This window comes from Conger conger, chromosome 14 (assembly GCF_963514075.1).
Source record: "Conger conger chromosome 14, fConCon1.1, whole genome shotgun sequence".
Taxonomy (NCBI): domain Eukaryota; kingdom Metazoa; phylum Chordata; class Actinopteri; order Anguilliformes; family Congridae; genus Conger; species Conger conger.
The window spans coordinates 43,464,500-43,482,964 of NC_083773.1; the positions used below are offsets into that span (position 1 = coordinate 43,464,500).

At 45.2% G+C, this 18,465-nt stretch overlaps 1 protein-coding gene across 1 annotated transcript; it reads right to left on the minus strand.

Moving 5' to 3' along the window:
• Window positions 1–441: 441 nt before the first annotated feature.
• Window positions 442–18,445, minus strand: rab22a (RAB22A, member RAS oncogene family). The gene is made up of 7 exons (XM_061219758.1): window positions 18,103–18,445; window positions 17,294–17,373; window positions 16,583–16,664; window positions 14,208–14,279; window positions 13,648–13,754; window positions 7,589–7,698; window positions 442–6,570 (listed from the first exon to the last, which is right to left on the minus strand). The coding sequence occupies exons 1-7, from the start codon at window positions 18,136–18,138 to the stop codon at window positions 6,476–6,478; spliced, it is 582 nt and encodes a 193-aa protein (XP_061075742.1). The 5' UTR covers window positions 18,139–18,445; the 3' UTR covers window positions 442–6,475.
• Window positions 18,446–18,465: the final 20 nt, after the last annotated feature.

The window sequence follows — 18,465 nt, forward strand, 5'->3', positions numbered from 1 at the left end:
TCTAGCCCAATGCCAATTTCAAAAGAGTTACTTGATAAATATGAATAAGAATTGGGGCTTGACGTGAAACACTGTCTTAATAAACACTTAAAATGCAAAGTATCTGCGCTATAGATCTGTGCTCTTCAAGAGCACATCCATTGCCAGAGCAAAGATGCAAAAGAAATTGTCCAACCTTCAGCCCCAAATTGATAGAAACTTCAAGTCCTTTGAATGCTGAGTGATTGGAAGTTCTTCCATCGCTCAGCTCTATTTAAAGTGCAGGGCTCAATTCTCTAAGCTGCATGGACTAAGATACACATACCCATAGTTCCACACATGTAAATATAGACAGAGATCTGGCTTTCCATTCTGCCTCTTTATCTCTCGGGCTCTAGCTGGGCCACACCAGACCATTTCAGCAAAGGAACACTACAAATGAACAATGCTCAACAGGCATGGTAGTGATTTTTGAATTATTTTATTCGTAAACAGCTTGACGTTTCCCTTTTGCACATTCAAAAATACACAGTGAAGTTGTTTCAAGCTTTCGGTTGTTTACAATCACTATGAAATGGAAGAAATTAAAGCTGAATATGACAAGATTTAAATGCAGAATTACTCTTAGTTGTATACCTGTGGTGCTTCTGCAATGCAAACTAATACAAGTAAATAACAGAGTATAGCACACCATCTAAAGCAATAAGAAGTATTAATTCATATTCACACATTGTCGTGTTAAAGTGTGCACGTGGATGTGGTGCATCACTGCGGCCCTTCCGGCACACTCTCGGGGCCAGCCCAAGATTTGCCGATTTTCTGAAACCTTTTTATGAAAGATGGGCGATTACGGCCCGGTCACTAAACAATCACCAGCAGGGATCACACGACGCGCTGAATGTGAAAAGGTCTCGCGTCACACTCGACATAAAGCTGTTACATATTACAAAGCTGCTATGTTGGGGCTATACTGAAGTCACCATACAATGTATTATTATGACTGCCAAATATGAACAAAAACAGAAACATTGTTTGATGTATTACAGTAAAAAAAAAAAAATGTTTTACTTGGTATTGAGGAGAGTGGAAAGGAAAATATGACTCAGTGTTAAGTACAATGACAACCATGCGATCCCAATTTCCGGACAAAGGACTACGAGTCAAATTACTTCCTTTAAAGGTCTCCAAACAGTGCAAGACCTGCATTCAGTGGTACAAAAGTACAGTGGGAAAGGAAACATTTTAATAATATGGTTAAAACCAGGGGCCAGATTTACGTACATGTAGCTCACAGCGCAAAATGCGGCTTGAGGAGTGTGTGCTGGTGTGGTCACACGCTGCCTGAAATGAACATCTCGTGTCCGAAGGTTACAGCTCATTATGTGACCAGAGAATGAACCGCATTTTGTGAGACACATTTTAAACAGTGCAGTTAAAACATGCATTTTATGCTTGGAATATCTTCTGCCAATATCCATGTATTGGCTGCCACATAAAAGCACATCCAGCACAGAGCAAAATGTGTAGGGGAGACCGTGGAACCAGCAAACACTTAAGCAAAAACTTCTCTTAGCCTAATAATAATTTTTTTTTAAATGTTCTAAGACATTCCTGGCAATTACAGTTCAATGGGAAGAGAGTGAGTGAAACTGTTACAACATGCCAGACTATAGGGCAAGTTGAAACAGCTCTGGGACAAGTTGAAGCCCAGTCTTCACCAAACAGCCGAGACAAGACGAGAGTTTTACAATGTCTTTAGAAGAACGTTTTATTGGTATGAACGGTCTGGTTTTAGAACACAAAGTGTTCCAACATGCCCCTGCTGTGCTAGTTGTACTGCTGCATGGGTCACATTCTATGCTTGCTTTATAACCCACAAGACAGTTATTTAAATTGGGTATATTTGGCGTTCACACATCATCAGTTAACCGAAAAACAAATATTACTTTCAGGGTGCTAAAACACAGATTTGTTAAGAACTCTTGGAATTTTCAAATGGCCCTGGCACTCAAGGGGGTTGCGATAATACAGAAGTTGAAACAATCCCATAATACTATGCAAAATCCCCATGTTTCAACATGCCCCGTGTTGGTTTGCCCCGGTCTCTCCTACATATTCCAGCCGTGGTCGTTTAAATTAAATGCAAAATGTGGCTTGAGCTTGACTATTGCTGGAACAGAATGGGAACGTTGTGTGGGAGGTTCTAGTACATCTTGTATTTCTCCCAGAAGCGTTATTTGTATGGCTGAGTGTTTGTCACAGGTGATTTTCTCTTTTTTGCCAGTCCCTTTAATTCCGTGTTTCTTTTCGATGATTGTATTGACTATTTATCCTACAAACACATGCTTTTTCCGCAATGGACAAAAGCGATTAAAAGCTGTGTATCATTGCATTTAGTCTACTCATTTCTTTTTTTACTGGCGGCAACATTTAGTTTACACAGATTTAGTTTACACTCAACACTGGTTGAGCATGTTATTTCAGTCAATTCCCACTGCTTCACATTAAATATTGGTTAATTGAAAAAATGATTTTCTAAATATGTTCTGTGACAAACCCTTAATTTTTGCTTGGCTGCAATCATTACTGTTGTCTTGCTCTGGGGGCGATTCTTCTTGCAAAGATCATTTCAGTGCATCTTTCGAAGCCAAGTCTCTGTCTTGTGCCTCGCTTTAGGCCTGCTCTTTAGAGGCAGAGACATTTCCTGCAGAATCCGACCCTCGTTAATCATGTGAACTTTAGTAAATTCAACAGAATACATAATCAGCTACACTTATATCTCCACCCATTATTGGCGTGATCCAGCCTTAAATGCATTAAGGAGAGAAGAGCAGCTCGACTCACGCACAGCGGCAGTGTGACGCATACGACTCATGACTCCTGGGCTGAAAGCTGAAAGGCTTTAGTACATCTGGCCCCAGGTTTCTCACCGAGAGGCATTTAAACTGCCAGTGAGCGTGAATCCCCTCTACACTCGATTTAGTCCCTCGCTCAGCCTGGCAGTATGTCAGGGAACAAATACAAATGAGAGGACAATTCACACAACTTCCCACACAGAGCGGAAAACAAATATTAAAAGTGCAACTGCAAGTACCAGAGCTTTAGAGTTTTATTTTTCATTGCACTGTGAGGAAAACGGTATTCTGGCCTCGAAAAACTGCCAGAGACATTACTACTGGCAAGAACACCGCTCGAAATTGCAACCAGCGTCTTTACAGTTTGAAGTAAACTGTGTGGCTCTCAGCAAGTCTGTCTGTGATGGAGAGGAATTGATAATCCGTACAGGAAGAGGAAAGGGATCCTCAGCACGGCAGCCTATGCCAAGAGTGGTCACACTTTGGTACTTCTATTTTCCAGACATTTTAAAAATATTGCACAGAAATGGCTACACTTGTTTCAGGAAAAAGAAAGAATCCCCTTCATTAAACCCCTGAACCGCCACAGACTAGAGCACTTGGCACTGCCATTAAAAACATGGAAAAGAAGGTAAAAAGAAGAATAAAAAACAAACACAATGGGAGACGTAAAGCCACAGACAACTTCATAAATACCAACAGTCGGGTGATCTGTTAGATCGGGTGTGTGTTTGAGGGTGGGGGGTTGACCGACTTTATGGGCTGGTCTGCTCCTCTGCAATAATATAGCCCAGGAATCAGGACTACAGTGCCTGCAGTCTCCTGGTGAATACACTGTACCCATTAAAATGTGCTCAATGAGGCTTCACACTCATCTTCTCACCTCCTTTCCTGAATCCGCGTCTCTCTGTGTTGTTCTTCTATCTCTCATTCATTAGTGATCGGGATCGACATGCAAAACCAAGGACAAAGTTGATCCAGGAACCCATCTCAACATCATGCCAGTACTCGTCCATTTCTATACTTTGCTTTGTAAATTGGACCTCCCCAAATAATTCACCAGAAAAAGAAGGTCCCATAAGCTACCCACCCGCATGGCAAAGTTTGGAAACAAAGACTTTGTTTACATAAAGTCTCCGATACATAGAAGCAGAACAGACCTGCTGTTTTCTGTTAAAGTCAGTTAAAACGTATGATTGTAAAATCACTAATTGAACTCAGTGGCATTCCCATTGTTTTTTGGGGGGTGGGGGGGCATAAGTGTGGTCAGCCACAGAGGAAAAATATGCAAGGTAAAAGGTCTGCACTTGCTAAAACATGCACATGTACAGTTCTTCCCTTAGTCTACCATCTTGGGATGGTGTAACAGGTTCCCATATCGCATACAGCATAGCAGGTCTGGGGGGGGGGGGGGCATATTTTCCTGCTCATTTCAATGTGGAGAAAATTTGCAGAAATCCTTCACATATTTTTTCATTTACATTTCTCCGTAAGTAAAGCTCCTCAACAGCATGCAGTGAAGTCAGTGGGATGGAAATGGAGGTGAACGGGGTAAAAAGCGCCTTCCACAGCCGGAGAGTAACTGACAAGGGCTCGGTGGACGGGTAACCAGCCGGAGAGAGAGCCGCAGGTCCCTTTCAGTCTCTGAGAATGACCTTTGGGAAAGTCTTATTATTATTATTTTTTTCCCCTTCTCATCGCAAAGCCAGATTGTGAAACCCACTCTTGGCTGGATATGCAAGCCAACATATTTTCGGTTATAGAATTTAAAAGATTAAAAATGTTTAAGGGACACTTAAAGAAGTGGCAGAACCTTGCAAAACAATAATTCTGCAAAACAAAAAAAGCAAGCCATCAGGCGATCATTTCCAATGAACACGAATGGTTAAAAATTTTTCGGACTAAAATGGATTCTGCCAAAAGGAGTAATCCTACTGGCTGTGTTCTCAACCACATTTGGGCCAAATTAATTTACTGAATTCCAAAGCCTGACTCCCTCACTTCTGTGGTGCCAAAATTAAAAATGGAAAAACGATCATGCCCAGCACATGCAAACTGCCAGTCTTGTCAGTCCTCTTACAAGCTGGCCTGGATAGAAAGTCCAAAACACAAGCAGCAGAGCCACTGTGCCAGGGGTCGGTCTCAGAGCAGTGGTCAAAGATCAAAGGACACAGTCCACCACCTTGTGAGGCCTCCATCGATTCAGGCTGCATATGCAGTTTCCCTCTAATGTTCAGCACTCAAACAGGACAGTGGCCCACAGCGCAAGGCAGCCTGGACACAACTCAATTAAAACAACAATGAAAAGACAAAAACATGGGCATCACCAAACATCGCTTCGTTAGTGTACGCTAGTATACGTTAGTATATGTTAGTATAAACAATCTCCAACAGCGTCCCTCTGGAAACATTAAATGTTAAAGAATGTTGAAAACTGCCAGGTGCAAAGGTCATGCAGGGTTGAAATGTCTGACACTGAGAGACTCGCTCCTTTCCGCTCCGCATCCAGGGACTCGCTCCTTTCCGCTCCGCATCCAGGGACTCGCTCCTTTCCGCTCTGCATCCAGGGACTCGCTCCTTTCCGCTCCGCATCCAGGGACTCGCTCCTTTCCGCTCCGCATCCAGGGACTCGCTCCTTTCCGCTCCGCATCCACAGGGACTCGCTCCTCTTTCTGCTCCGCATCCACAGGGACTCGCTCCTCTTTCTGCTCCGCATCCACAGGGACTCGCTCCTTTCCGCTCCGCATCCACAGGGACTCACTCCTTTCCGCTCCGCATCCAGGGACTCGCTCCTTTCCGCTCCGCATCCACAGGGACTCGCTCCTTTTCCGCTCCGCATCCACAGGGACTCGCTCCTTTCCGCTCCGCATCCACAGGGACTCACTCCTTTCCGCTCCGCATCCAGGGACTCGCTCCTTTCCGCTCCGCATCCAGGGACTCGCTCCTTTCCACGCTGCATCGCCCGTTCCTCACTAAGGGATGGCGCTGAGTTTGTGAGTTTGGTACCGGGGTGGGGGGCTTACACATTTGAGCTTCAACAGCTGGACTTGATCAAGAACTACATTAAGACCATTATTTTGGCACAATTACAAGCAGACGCTGTTACTGTAAAAGATGCAAAGACACTGGGCAACACAGTGCTCCCTGCAGTCCAAGTAGAGAAGCCTGAGAGAGCGGGATTCTGGCTGATAATGGCAGGATGTGGAAAAGATAAGGACACGTTCGAGACGTGAATGGTAACTGAGCAGGAATAGAATTACATGTACTGTGTTCTGATCATAAGGTTAATAAAAGGAGAAAGAAATTTGGGAGGTTGGTGTGGCTTTGGATCGGAGTGCCACCACACAGGCGGCGCGGTCTGGGAGGTGAGGCGTGTAGGTCGGAGGGGGAGTTGGTTGGGACGAACTTTGTGAGCTTTCCCAGGCTGGAACAGGCCGGACACCACACACACGGAAGGTTCCGCGACCTTCTCTGGAGTGTTCATGATGACGAGAGGCAGATGAAGGAGGCTGAAGAACGAGCAGCCGGTGATGGGGGACGGGGTGTATACATGGAAGTGTAGATGTAGATATATATATATACACAGGGTAGCGCGGCCCCCTGACTGTCCCCTTCTGGCGGTTTGGGGGGGGGGGGGCTTGTCAGCAGCAGGTGCGGCGAGTTTCGGACGGCTGGCGGCGGAGCTTGAAGCCCTTTCCCGCCCCGACCCCTGGATCGGACATGGGGATCCTCTGGCCTGGGGAGAGAGAGGGAGAGAGAGGGAGAGAGAGAGAGAGGGAAAGGGAGAGGGAGAGAAATGCATGTTAAATACGGTGGGACCGCCATTACACGACAGTATCAGGGATATTCCACTAGAGTGGAGCTGCTCTTAAACAGGGACCTGCAAACCTACCGCCAACTTCAAACACTTGCTACTGTCACTGTGGTTGAACAGGCTATTTCTGTAATTTCCCACTGCTTCGCATGAGATATTTCTTAATTGAATAAATGATTTTCTAAACATGTTCTGTGACAAGGCCTTAATTATTGCTTGGCTGCAATCATTAATTAACCTTTAATATTAATAGTCTGTTTAATGAATTCTTGGGGTTGAAATAGTGTGATTTCTGCTGCAAAGATTATTTCAGTGCAAAAGGTTTTCAAGATTCGGAGCCTGTGTCTGTCTAGCTTGCACCTCGGTTTGCGTCTGCTCTTTAGAGGCAGAGAAATTTCACACACAAATGAGCCCCATGCGCCAGTTTCATATATCAAACGCATGTTTCCTGGGCAGAATGCGTCGCGTGTGCCTGAAAATTGTCGCGAAAGGCTTAGTACATCTGACCCTAAGTGTCCAAACGCTTTCTGACATTCAAAAACCTAGAGTGGAAAAAAAACAAGGTTGTTAGGAGGGAACCACTCTTATTTAAAATGAATTTTACACTGAGCAAATACCTGAATAAAAATAGTGTCTTTCTACATTCTAAAAGTTAGCATGACAAAGATCACATCGAGTAATGTTAGAAGGGCATAAGGTAGCATAACAGTTTGCTTTGTAAAGAGTTCTTATGTAACTAGAAGCTCACCTGGGCTGTAACTGATATGCTGGTACAAATTACAGGCATCCAATGCACGGCGAAGTCTAACGTTTTAAAAGTGAGGGGCTCAATTAAACGCGCGCCAATGTTTCATAGGGAAATGGTACACTTTCTGCTGTGATGTTGCAGTCAGATGCTTCAAGAGATAGGTTTGGTAAAAACAATGCCAACAGTGCTTACTTATCTCTATGAAGACCTCGTTAATGTTAATTGCGTTCTTGGCGCTGGTTTCCACGAAGATGGCGTGGATGGAATCGGCGTAGTCCTTGGCATCTTTCTCTGGGACCTCTCTGTGGGAGGGAGAAGGGTGGGAGAAGCACGGTCACTGAACGCTACAGCAGGGAGCTCTTCTGCCAGGAGGGGCCACAGCGTCTGCCTGCTTTCTGAGCCCAATTTAAGCCAAAGAACTTCCACACACCTCGTTTCCAAGGCCCCATTCGCCTGCCGAATGGGAAAAGGAACCACAAACTCCAACAAACATTGCGGCCCTCTAGGACTGGAGTTAAACCTGCAGACACTGCGGCCCTCCAGGACTGGAGTTAAACCTGCAGACACTGCGGCCCTCCAGGACTGGAGTTAAACCTGCAGACACTGCGGCCCTCCAGGACTGGAGTTAAACCTGCAGACACTGCGGCCCTCCAGGACTGGAGTTAAACCTGCAGACCTCTTAGAAGTTTGACTTTAGTAGCAAAACCAATAATCTCACTGAATAATTTTGTTCTATGTATCTGTGAAACAGACGCGGTCAGTAATCTTTGTGTCCTCAGATGACTGATATATTGACAGAATTTCTTTAAGGGTTTCAAATAAAAAAGTATTTAAAATAAAGTATTTGACCCAGGATTGACCCATCTAGTCCAGTAATATCGTCGAAAATCATGTTTCGAGAAAATCGACTCCAAAGACAGAAATGGTAAATAATTAGACTAATTTAACCATACACATAGGGTAATCATTCAAAAGGTGGCATTATCCTGAGAGTTGAATAAGTGAGGGTTGATTTGCAGAAGTAAATTTGACTGAAAATGTGATTTTTCCAGTGGAACAGAAACTAACTGTTGAACTGGGCATTATCTGGTGCGCTGACCGGCCTGTTTGACCGGCACATTGTTCAGGGCCGATGCAGATTCCACACTGCGCTGGCTGGGCGCTGGTTGGGCGCTGGCTGGGCGCTGGACGTGCAGTGCTAGGAGGGGCCGGTCAGGCCCTCTGTATTGTGTGCGGTTGGGAGTGCTCCGGCAGGTTTAGTAACTCTACACCTGGGCGGCTATATAATTATCCTCACGTGCAGTGGAGCGCCAATGGATCCATTTCACCAGGGTTGCCAGATGGGGAGGGTGGGTGGGGGGGCGGGTAAATCCCCGTTTGCAGGGGGATTTTAGAATATAGGGATTATTCAAAGTAGAGATGTACGAAGGATCGGCGGTTGCTGGTCGGCCCATCATGCTAAAGCTGTTCTAGTGCATGGATGAGCCCAAGTCAGTATTTGTATTGCGCTTTTCACAGCAGACTGTCACAAAGATGCTTTACAGGGTAACAGAAGGGAAGGGGGGGAAAAAAAAGGCCTGATCCCACAGATCCCACTTTCAAACAGCAGTGATACCAATCTCCCTGATGGGAAGAGATCCCGCCTATAGGGGAAACGCCCATCCTCTGCTGGCCTATAGGGGAGACGCCCATCCTCTGCTGGCCTGTAGGTGGAGTTGTGCACCATGGTGTGAAATCTGGTTTTGTACTAGTGCTGACTCCGCAGGGCGAAGCACATTTGGTGCGAGTGCCAACCAGGGAACGGGAGTCTCAGGCGTCTGTGTGGGAGAAGACTCTTCCTCGTACGCGTCTGTGTGGGAGAAGACTCTTCCTCGTACGCGTCTGTGTGGGAGAAGACTCTTCCTCGTACGCGTCTGTGTGGGAGAAGACTCTTCCTCGTACGCGTCTGTATGGGAGAAGACTCTTCCTCGTACGCGTCTGTATGGGAGAAGACTCTTCCTCGTACGCGTCTGTGTGGGAGAAGACTCTTCCTCGTACGCGTCTGTGTGGGAGAAGACTCTTCCTCGTACGCGTCTGTGTGGGAGAAGACTCTTCCTCGTACGCGTCTGTGTGGGAGAAGACTCTTCCTCGTACGCGTCTGTATGGGAGAAGACTCTTCCTCGTACGCGTCTGTGTGGGAGAAGACTCTTCCTCGTACGCGTCTGTGTGGGAGAAGACTCTTCCTCGTACGCGTCTGTGTGGGAGAAGACTCTTCCTCGTACGCGTCTGTGTGGGAGAAGACTCTTCCTCGTACGTGTCTGTGTGGGAGAAGACTTCACCGTACGCGTCTGTGTGGGAGAAGACTTCACCGTACGCGTACGTGTGGGAGAAGACTTCACCGTACGCGTACGTGTGGGAGAAGACTTCACCGTACGCGTACGTGTGGGAGAAGACTTCACCGTACGCGTACGTGTGGGAGAAGACTTCACCGTACGCGTACGTGTGGGAGAAGACTTCACCGTACGCGTACGTGTGGGAGAAGACTTCACCGTACGCGTACGTGTGGGAGAAGACTTCACCGTACGCGTACGTGTGGGAGAAGACTTCACCGTACGCGTACGTGTGGGAGAAGACTTCACCGTACGCGTACGTGTGGGAGAAGACTTCACCATACGCGTCTGTGTGGGAGAAGACTTCACCATACGCGTCTGTGTGGGAGAAGACTTCACCGTACGCGTCTGTGTGGGAGAAGACTTCACCGTACGCGTACGTGTGGGAGAAGACTTCACCGTACGCGTACGTGTGGGAGAAGACTTCACCGTACGCGTACGTGTGGGAGAAGACTTCACCGTACGCGTACGTGTGGGAGAAGACTTCACCGTACGCGTACGTGTGGGAGAAGACTTCACCGTACGCGTACGTGTGGGAGAAGACTTCACCATACGCGTCTGTGTGGGAGAAGACTTCACCATACGCGTCTGTGTGGGAGAAGACTTCACCATACGCGTCTGTGTGGGAGAAGACTTCACCGTACGCGTCTGTGTGGGAGAAGACTTCACCGTACGCGTACGTGTGGGAGAAGACTTCACCGTACGCGTACGTGTGGGAGAAGACTTCACCATACGCGTCTGTGTGGGAGAAGACTTCACCATACGCGTCTGTGTGGGAGAAGACTTCACCATACGCGTCTGTGTGGGAGAAGACTTCACCGTACGCGTCTGTGTGGGAGAAGACTTCACCATACGCGTCTGTGTGGGAGAAGACTTCACCGTACGCGGACGTGTGGGAGAAGACTTCACCGTACGCGTACGTGTGGGAGAAGACTTCACCGTACGCGTACGTGTGGGAGAAGACTTCACCGTACGCGTACGTGTGGGAGAAGACTTCACCGTACGCGTACGTGTGGGAGAAGACTTCACCGTACGCGTACGTGTGGGAGAAGACTTCACCGTACGCGTACGTGTGGGAGAAGACTTCACCGTACGGGTACGTGTGGGAGAAGACTTCACCGTACGCGTCTGTGTGGGAGAAGACTTCACCGTACGCGTACGTGTGGGAGAAGACTTCACCGTACGCGTACGTGTGGGAGAAGACTTCACCGTACGCGTACGTGTGGGAGAAGACTTCACCGTACGCGTACGTGTGGGAGAAGACTTCACCGTACGCGTCTGTGTGGGAGAAGACTTCACCGTACGCGTACGTGTGGGAGAAGACTTCACCGTACGTGTCTGTGTGGGAGAAGACTTCACCGTACGCGTACGTGTGGGAGAAGACTTCACCGTACGCGTACGTGTGGGAGAAGACTTCACCGTACGCGTACGTGTGGGAGAAGACTTCACCGTACGCGTACGTGTGGGAGAAGACTTCACCGTACGCGTACGTGTGGGAGAAGACTTCACCGTACGCGTACGTGTGGGAGAAGACTTCACCGTACGCGTACGTGTGGGAGAAGATTTCACCGTACGCGTACGTGTGGGAGAAGACTTCACCGTACGCGTACGTGTGGGAGAAGACTTCACCGTACGCGTACGTGTGGGAGAAGACTTCACCGTACGCGTACGTGTGGGAGAAGACTTCACCGTACGCGTACGTGTGGGAGAAGACTTCACCGTACGCGTACGTGTGGGAGAAGACTTCACCGTACGCGTCTGTGTGGGAGAAGACTTCACCGTACGCGTCTGTGTGGGAGAAGACTTCACCGTACGCGTCTGTGTGGGAGAAGACTTCACCGTACGCGTACGTGTGGGAGAAGACTTCACCGTACGCGTCTGTGTCTGTGTGATGACTCAGGCACTCATAGTGGAAGTGGAAGTTGCAGCAATGTGCACAGATTCCTAATTATGAGAAAAAGTGAAAAAACCCACATGGGGAGTCAGACAGATGGGGATATAGAAAAATATAATTGGGAGCAACACAGTTCGGCATCTGGCAACACAGTTCACCGTCATGGGAGCCATGGAGACAGAATCCCTCCTACAGAGATGCAATTCCATTAACTGCTAACTGTAGCAGGCCTCGACACTCCCTTTCAAAAGTGGTTGCCAGGCTTGGCAACCAAGCATCAGTTTTTGGTTGCCGAAATTTGCTTGCTTGTCATTTTTTAACAGGCTATATGATAAGCCAGATTTTAAGAAGGAAACAATGTCCCAAATTTTTTTTACATATTACACAAGAACAATATTTTTTTTGCTTTGTCTTTGTTTTAACAATTGCTTTACAGCCATACTTCACAGAAACAGATTAAGCTTAGCCCTGGACTATATTGAGAGAGACTTACTCATTTAAAAAGTCTTAAAGGTACAATAGGTCATTTTGGACTTCTAATGGCCAAGAGAGGAATAGCAGCAACAAACACCTTCAAACCACAACACCGTTTATTCCTCCCCATTCTCTGTAAACGCACTGGCCTTGAAACGCCATTGGCTGTGGCAATTAAAACCAATTTTCAACCAACGAGCTTGAATTATTGTTCAGCAATACAATGTTGTGAGTCAACATGTCAGTGAGCCTTTTTCAATGATAAGAAGGGATTGGTCCTGTAACAATGTTTTAACACAAAGATCTGACCTATTGTACCTTTGATGATACAATAACGTTACAACATTAAATGTGCACAGTACTTTGCTGTCCCCGGTTCCACCGCATTATTTTTTAGCTGCCCTCTCATGTGGCTACGAATTCCAGCGTTTACATCCAGCCTTAATAGTTGTAAAAGATGCGAGTCCTTTCATGACTGAACCTATTGTCTCGCTGATGGTGTATGTGACATGGCTTGCCAAATGATTTGCCGTCCCTCTTAAAGATGGCGGCATATACTCCACCTCCCAGGCTTGGAAAAGGTTCTGCTTTTCTTTCAGCAGCCGTACTATCAGGTGAATAAGTTTGTGATGTGAGCTGAGATCTGCGGGAAATCACAATCACAGGCCATGAACGCAGGTCGCAAACGCGTTCATGTAGGCAATCAGTAAATCACCTATCATTCTCATTAGCCTGCCTCATTTTGCTTTGTGTCGTACTTTGTGCACAGCAACACTCCTAAGCTCGACGTGTCTGAGGGGCGTGAAAATGTATCTTGCAGTCAGATTAAATGGGGAATTATAGGCGTACGTAAAAAAACATTTTTTTTATTGTAATGATTTATTTTATGCAAACTATTTCTCCTTGGTATACCTAATAGCCTACACTTTACAGGAATGAGGCATTCTGACTTTTGCAACATTCAAATTAAACCTACCTGCCACCTAGAAGCCATCCATCAGTTGTTCCGTTTTTTGTTCATCCATCAATAAAACCGAGCACGAGTCGTGTCACAATACTGCCACTGATAGCCTAGCTGTGCCTAACTTAACATTTCTTAAGCTCATTTTGACAGAAAACTGTTTTCATTATTTGGCTACACATCACCAATGCAAGAGTCCATGTAAAATGTAGACCGTTTGCAGTCATATTGGTTTGGCACTGCAGGAACACACTGGCAATTTGTTCTGGGTCTAGAGCTTTATCTTTAAAAAAAAAAAATAATAATAATAATAATAGTAATTCATAAAATTTGGTCCAACAATTCACATTCCTAATAAAATTTGAAATACATTATTTTGGTCTTTGCTACCAGGCTGTTAGTATGACAGGCTTTTTGCATTGTATAACCACACATCACTGTAAATAACGTCTCTACACTGGTGGAAATGATGTGTTTTTTGTTAACTTGTCAGTAAGAAGCAGGGATTGTAGAGCATTTGCCCGGGTGTGTATCTGTGGGGGGCATGCTGTACCTGGCATCGGTGAGGTCACACTTGTTTCCGGCGATCGCTACGACGATGTTAGGAGGCCCGTGCTGACGCAACTCCTTCACCCAGTTCTTCAGCGTCTGGAAAGAGTCCTGAGAGAAACCATCCAGCTGCAGATCAATACTGCTCTGACTCCCGAGAGAAACCATCCAGCAGCACATCAATACTGCTCTGTCCCCGAGAGAAACCATCGAGCTGCACATCAATACTGCTCTCTGTCCCCCCAGAGAAACCATCCAGCAGCACATCAATACTGCTCTGTCTCCCGAGAAACAATCCAGCTGCACATCAATACTGTTCTGTCTCCCGAGAGAAACCATCCAGCTGCACATCAATACTGCTGCTGTGTCATTCCGAGAGAAACCAGTCAGCTATACGCCATGCATTACACACCCACAGGAAGGGGACAGAGCCATGTATTACACACCCACAGGAAGGGGACAGAGCCATGTATTACACTCCCACAGGAAGGGTACAGAGACATGTATTACACTCCCACAGGAAGGGGACAGAGCCATGTATTACACACCCACAGGAAGTCGTACCTCTTTGGTGATGTCATACACAATAATGGCTGCTGCAGAGCCGCGGTAGTACATTGGAGCCAGGGCCCGAAACTGTGAGAGAGAGAGAGAGAGAGGAGAGAGAGAGAGAGAGAGAGAGAGAGAGAGAGAGAGAGAGAGAGAGAGAGAGAGAGAGAGGAGAGAGAGAGAGAGAGAGAGAGAGAGAGAGAAGAGAGAGAGAGAGAGAGAGAGAGAGAGAGAGAGAGAGAGAGAGAGATCACTGAAAACACAATCAGCTCTGCTAAATTCCATGTAAAATTAAAGTGCACAGACCCTAAATTATTTTCATTTTATTTAGATAGAAAGGGCTGCGAAGAAAAGGTGAGGTAAAACGCAGACCACACACACACACACACACACACACACACATATATATATATATATATATATATAGCAGTATAGTATAAATAATGAGCATTTTATGAATTAAAAGAGCCACACCCGTTTTTCTCCATATCAGTTATCAAAGATACATGCTACAGCCGTATAAAATATCCATGTCACTGGTATTTTCATGACAAATCGTTTTCAGTTCTGCATGTTATTCCCACAAACTGCCAAACCAACATTTCTGGGCTTACTTCTCCATTATAGGATGGGAGTCATTCTGAAGGAGGCTGACAGGGCTAGTCCACAGAGGTGCCGTGTTCATTAAGAACAGTTTACAGAAGGGTTGTCATACTCTAGTCCTGGGGGAACAGGATACCGTCGAACAGTTCTTTTTGTTTCCCTTTGATCAGTCATCCACTTAAATGTCGGAAAGATCAGTTGTGGATCCAATCAATGACAAACTGATCAAACAAAAGAATCAGCTGACACTGCTGGAGTTTGACACTAAAGGGCTTAAAAGTCCACTCATTTATTTTACATTTGTCATTTGGCAGCGTAACCCTCTCCAACCTGTCATTCCAAAACAGCGACAGAAACTGGACTTTCAAATTGACACAAGAGGTTTCAGTGGTGCACAGCAAGTCTCTGCGGCAGAGGTGATTACACAGCGCTCCATTCTGAAGTCCTCTGACGGAGAGGCAGGTACCTCTGCTCATGCAGTGCCAGAGAGGAGCCTGCTCTTTACGCCATCTGAGAATGTACAGTTCCAAAGATCAATAAGAGGCAGAGTAGGGCTTGGCGATATAGCCATCACAGTATAACCAATTTCTTTTTTTTTTTTTTGCGCAGCATTAGATTTCTTAATCATACCTGATGCGGTTGCACACCTCCAAGGTGAAATGCTTCCGGAGGATTTTCAGTACGTCACTCGTATCTTTTAAACATTGATATGACAGCGACAGGGTCATGCTGTTTCCATGCGGTCGATAAAAACATGATGACAAGGGTAAAAAGTGGAAGTGTAAGCAATGTGTTTTTCAAAACTAACAGGCAAGCAAACCAACATTGACGAGATACAAGTGATGTTTTTTTCTCCCCCGGAAGCATGTGACTGCAGTTTGGAGATGTGTTACCGTATGAAGCATGATTAAAGACGAGAAGAAGAAACAAAGCCTACCGCCACCTGCCAGAGATGGTTCTTATTGCGCTCAAGAAACTACTCAAAGTACAGCGATAGCTATATCGTGCAGCCCTGATTGGGTACCTCAAGCACATGGTCACCAGTGTACATTAGGTGTAATAACTTAAATTATGTTGCAAGGGGTTCAGATGAAGTAGAACCCAGAAACATCAGTGGCATTGCAGGACCATGGTCTCACCCTCGAGTGTGGGACAGTTATTCATCATAGAGGAGGACCACATTTGTTTGACAACTTTTCCTATAATAAAAATATGTCAGCAACTGTCTACCGACACATGACAGGCCAGTATACGGCATACAACCAATTGTATTCTTATTTTATGTTCATTTTTTTAGCTCAGAAAGCGTGTTTGTCTACAAACAGACCTCTAAAAACTCTGAAAATAGACCAGAAGACATGTCTGATAGCAAAGGGTAAACACTTAAGCTAAGCTAAAATGCACATTAGTTAGCTATTGCCACAACCCAACATTAATTTCAGCACTATCTGCCAGACTTTACATAGGTACCCATGCACTGAGACAGTTATCATTTATGACAGCTTACTTGATCATAAATAGCCTGGTTGGTAGGTCGCTAGCTATGTTGGCATTAAACTGATAACCTGTCAAAGTGCAGTAGCTGAATATGTAGCTACCTATCCTCGGTAGCTAACAACATTACCACTCACTTACCATGACAACCCCCTTATGATTCAGCGGGCTCCTTTGTTCAGTAAAGGGGCTACTTTGAGCAAGTCAAGATAATGTAGGTGCATGGAAACAAACTTCTAGCACCCCTCTGAATCTCACAATTACATTATGAAAGGAAGTAAACGAGTGCTTACCCTCTCCTGTCCGGCTGTATCCCAGATAAGGAACTTGTGCAGTTCATTCTGATACTGCACTGTCTTTGTCATGAACGATGCCCTGGAAGTCAACCAACTCAACTCAATCCCATGTGTAACCATCATTATCTCCAATGCTTGCACGTTGTAACGTTGCTTTGGTGTAACGTTGCTTTGGTTTTCGTGCAGAGAGACATACGTCGGCTTAATAGCATGCAACAGGTTCTCAAGACGACTTCTGAGGGCTCATTTCAAAATGGAGCTTGTGGATAAATTGGTCGAAACAGTTGTATATTATAATGCTACATATGTGGCCCCAGTATATCTGACATACCAGATTATCTAATGGCATATGGATGTCAACATCTACTCAAGAAGGGTGAACGCAGGGACATTGAACCATGTAGAAAACATATAATAATAAATTACTGTTGACTTCAATTTCAAACAAAACCCAAAAAGGCTATTGTGAAATGCAGAAACTGTTAGAAAGACTTAAAATAAAAAGCTACAATGTGTATTAACATGCTCACTTTGCTTACAAAAGCAAACTCACTGAAAATGTATGCTGCCCCAGAAATAACACTTTAAAATGGAGCTCCTGATTTTATTTTTCTACATTTGAGAAAAAAACGAAAAAATAAAATAAAATACATAACTACTGTACCAAAGGTTGACAACTGCATGTTTATGATATGCGATATAACTTACCCAATTGTTGGATTGATGTTGGGGTCAAAGCTATCTTCAACAAACCTCCAGACAATGCTTGATTTTCCTACTCCAGTGTCCTTCAACATGAAAAACAATAACATTTAGGCCTACATCAAAGTGCCGACTGCATGTTTTTAATGAATGAGAAATGTGTTATGTTAACTTTATTTTGCTAGGTAAAATACGTCAGCATTAAGTTGTATTTCTTGCATCAGTTCAAATATTATATCCAGGGTGGTATTGTTTGAATACCACAATCAATGCATAAATAACTGCACATAATTTCAATTTCAAGGCAATACATTGCTGCCGAAAAATTCAGGATTACCTGAACTGAAATATTTATCAAAGATACAAATTAATGTCTTTGCCAATGTGCAATACTGGCAATAGGCAGAAAACACAATCAAACATTGAAGCTAAGATCTTGTTCATGAAGTGATCTAGTCCAGTGCACAGCTAACTAGTTAGCTAACTGTTTTTTTCTAACCATGGACTTGCTCACCAGAGAGCCGCGCACGTTTAAGCAATTGATAGATATCACTGCAAGTAAGCAACATAAACATCGACAATTTCACTCAATTATGAGAACAAAAAATATAAGTAGCATAGATGACAGTGCAAAACTAATCGCAGTTACCTAGCAGTAGCTAAGTTAGCTAACTAACTTTACACCAGTACGGTAGCTAGCTAGCTAAGTTAGCTGCATAGAATTCGTTAGCACTAACGTCAACTAGCTAGTTCAGTCAACATGTAGACCAGTGCACATTTTGCGAAGAATGCAAAGACAAACGTTAAATCCTTACCCCAAGCAGGCAAACTTTCAACTCCCTTAGCGCCATATCAATCTCCAAAATAATATTAACTTTATGTACATCCCAACCACAGTGGGTGAAATAGCTACCAGCTAGCTACTTGGTTTGGCTAGGCTAACAAAATAGCTAGCCCAGTTAGCCAGTTAATTAGCTAGCTGGTTACCTGCGTTTGAAAACAGATGGGTGGGAAGGAATCAGGCACAAATGTGTTACAGTTGATCTAAACTATGGATCACACAAGTGATATATCGCTAATTCGATACAGACAGTTTGGATAATCTTGCTAGCTAAAGTTAGCTGGTTAAAAACGTAGTCGTTGACGCCATCTTGAACGGCCGTCGTCAAGTCACGTGA

What these genes read in the sequence shown, in the direction of transcription:
- rab22a (XM_061219758.1), bottom strand. Translation starts at nt 18,138, where the DNA reads ATGGCGCTAAGGGAGTTGAAAGTTTGCCTGCTTGGG. An exon ending in TGAAAGTTTGCCTGCTTGGG is followed by an intron (nt 17,374 to 18,102) that starts GTAAGGATTTAA and finishes TTCATGTTGAAG; the next exon opens with GACACTGGAGTAGGAAAATC. An exon ending in AACATCAATCCAACAATTGG is followed by an intron (nt 16,665 to 17,293) that starts GTAAGTTATATC and finishes GTTGACTTCCAG; the next exon opens with GGCATCGTTCATGACAAAGA.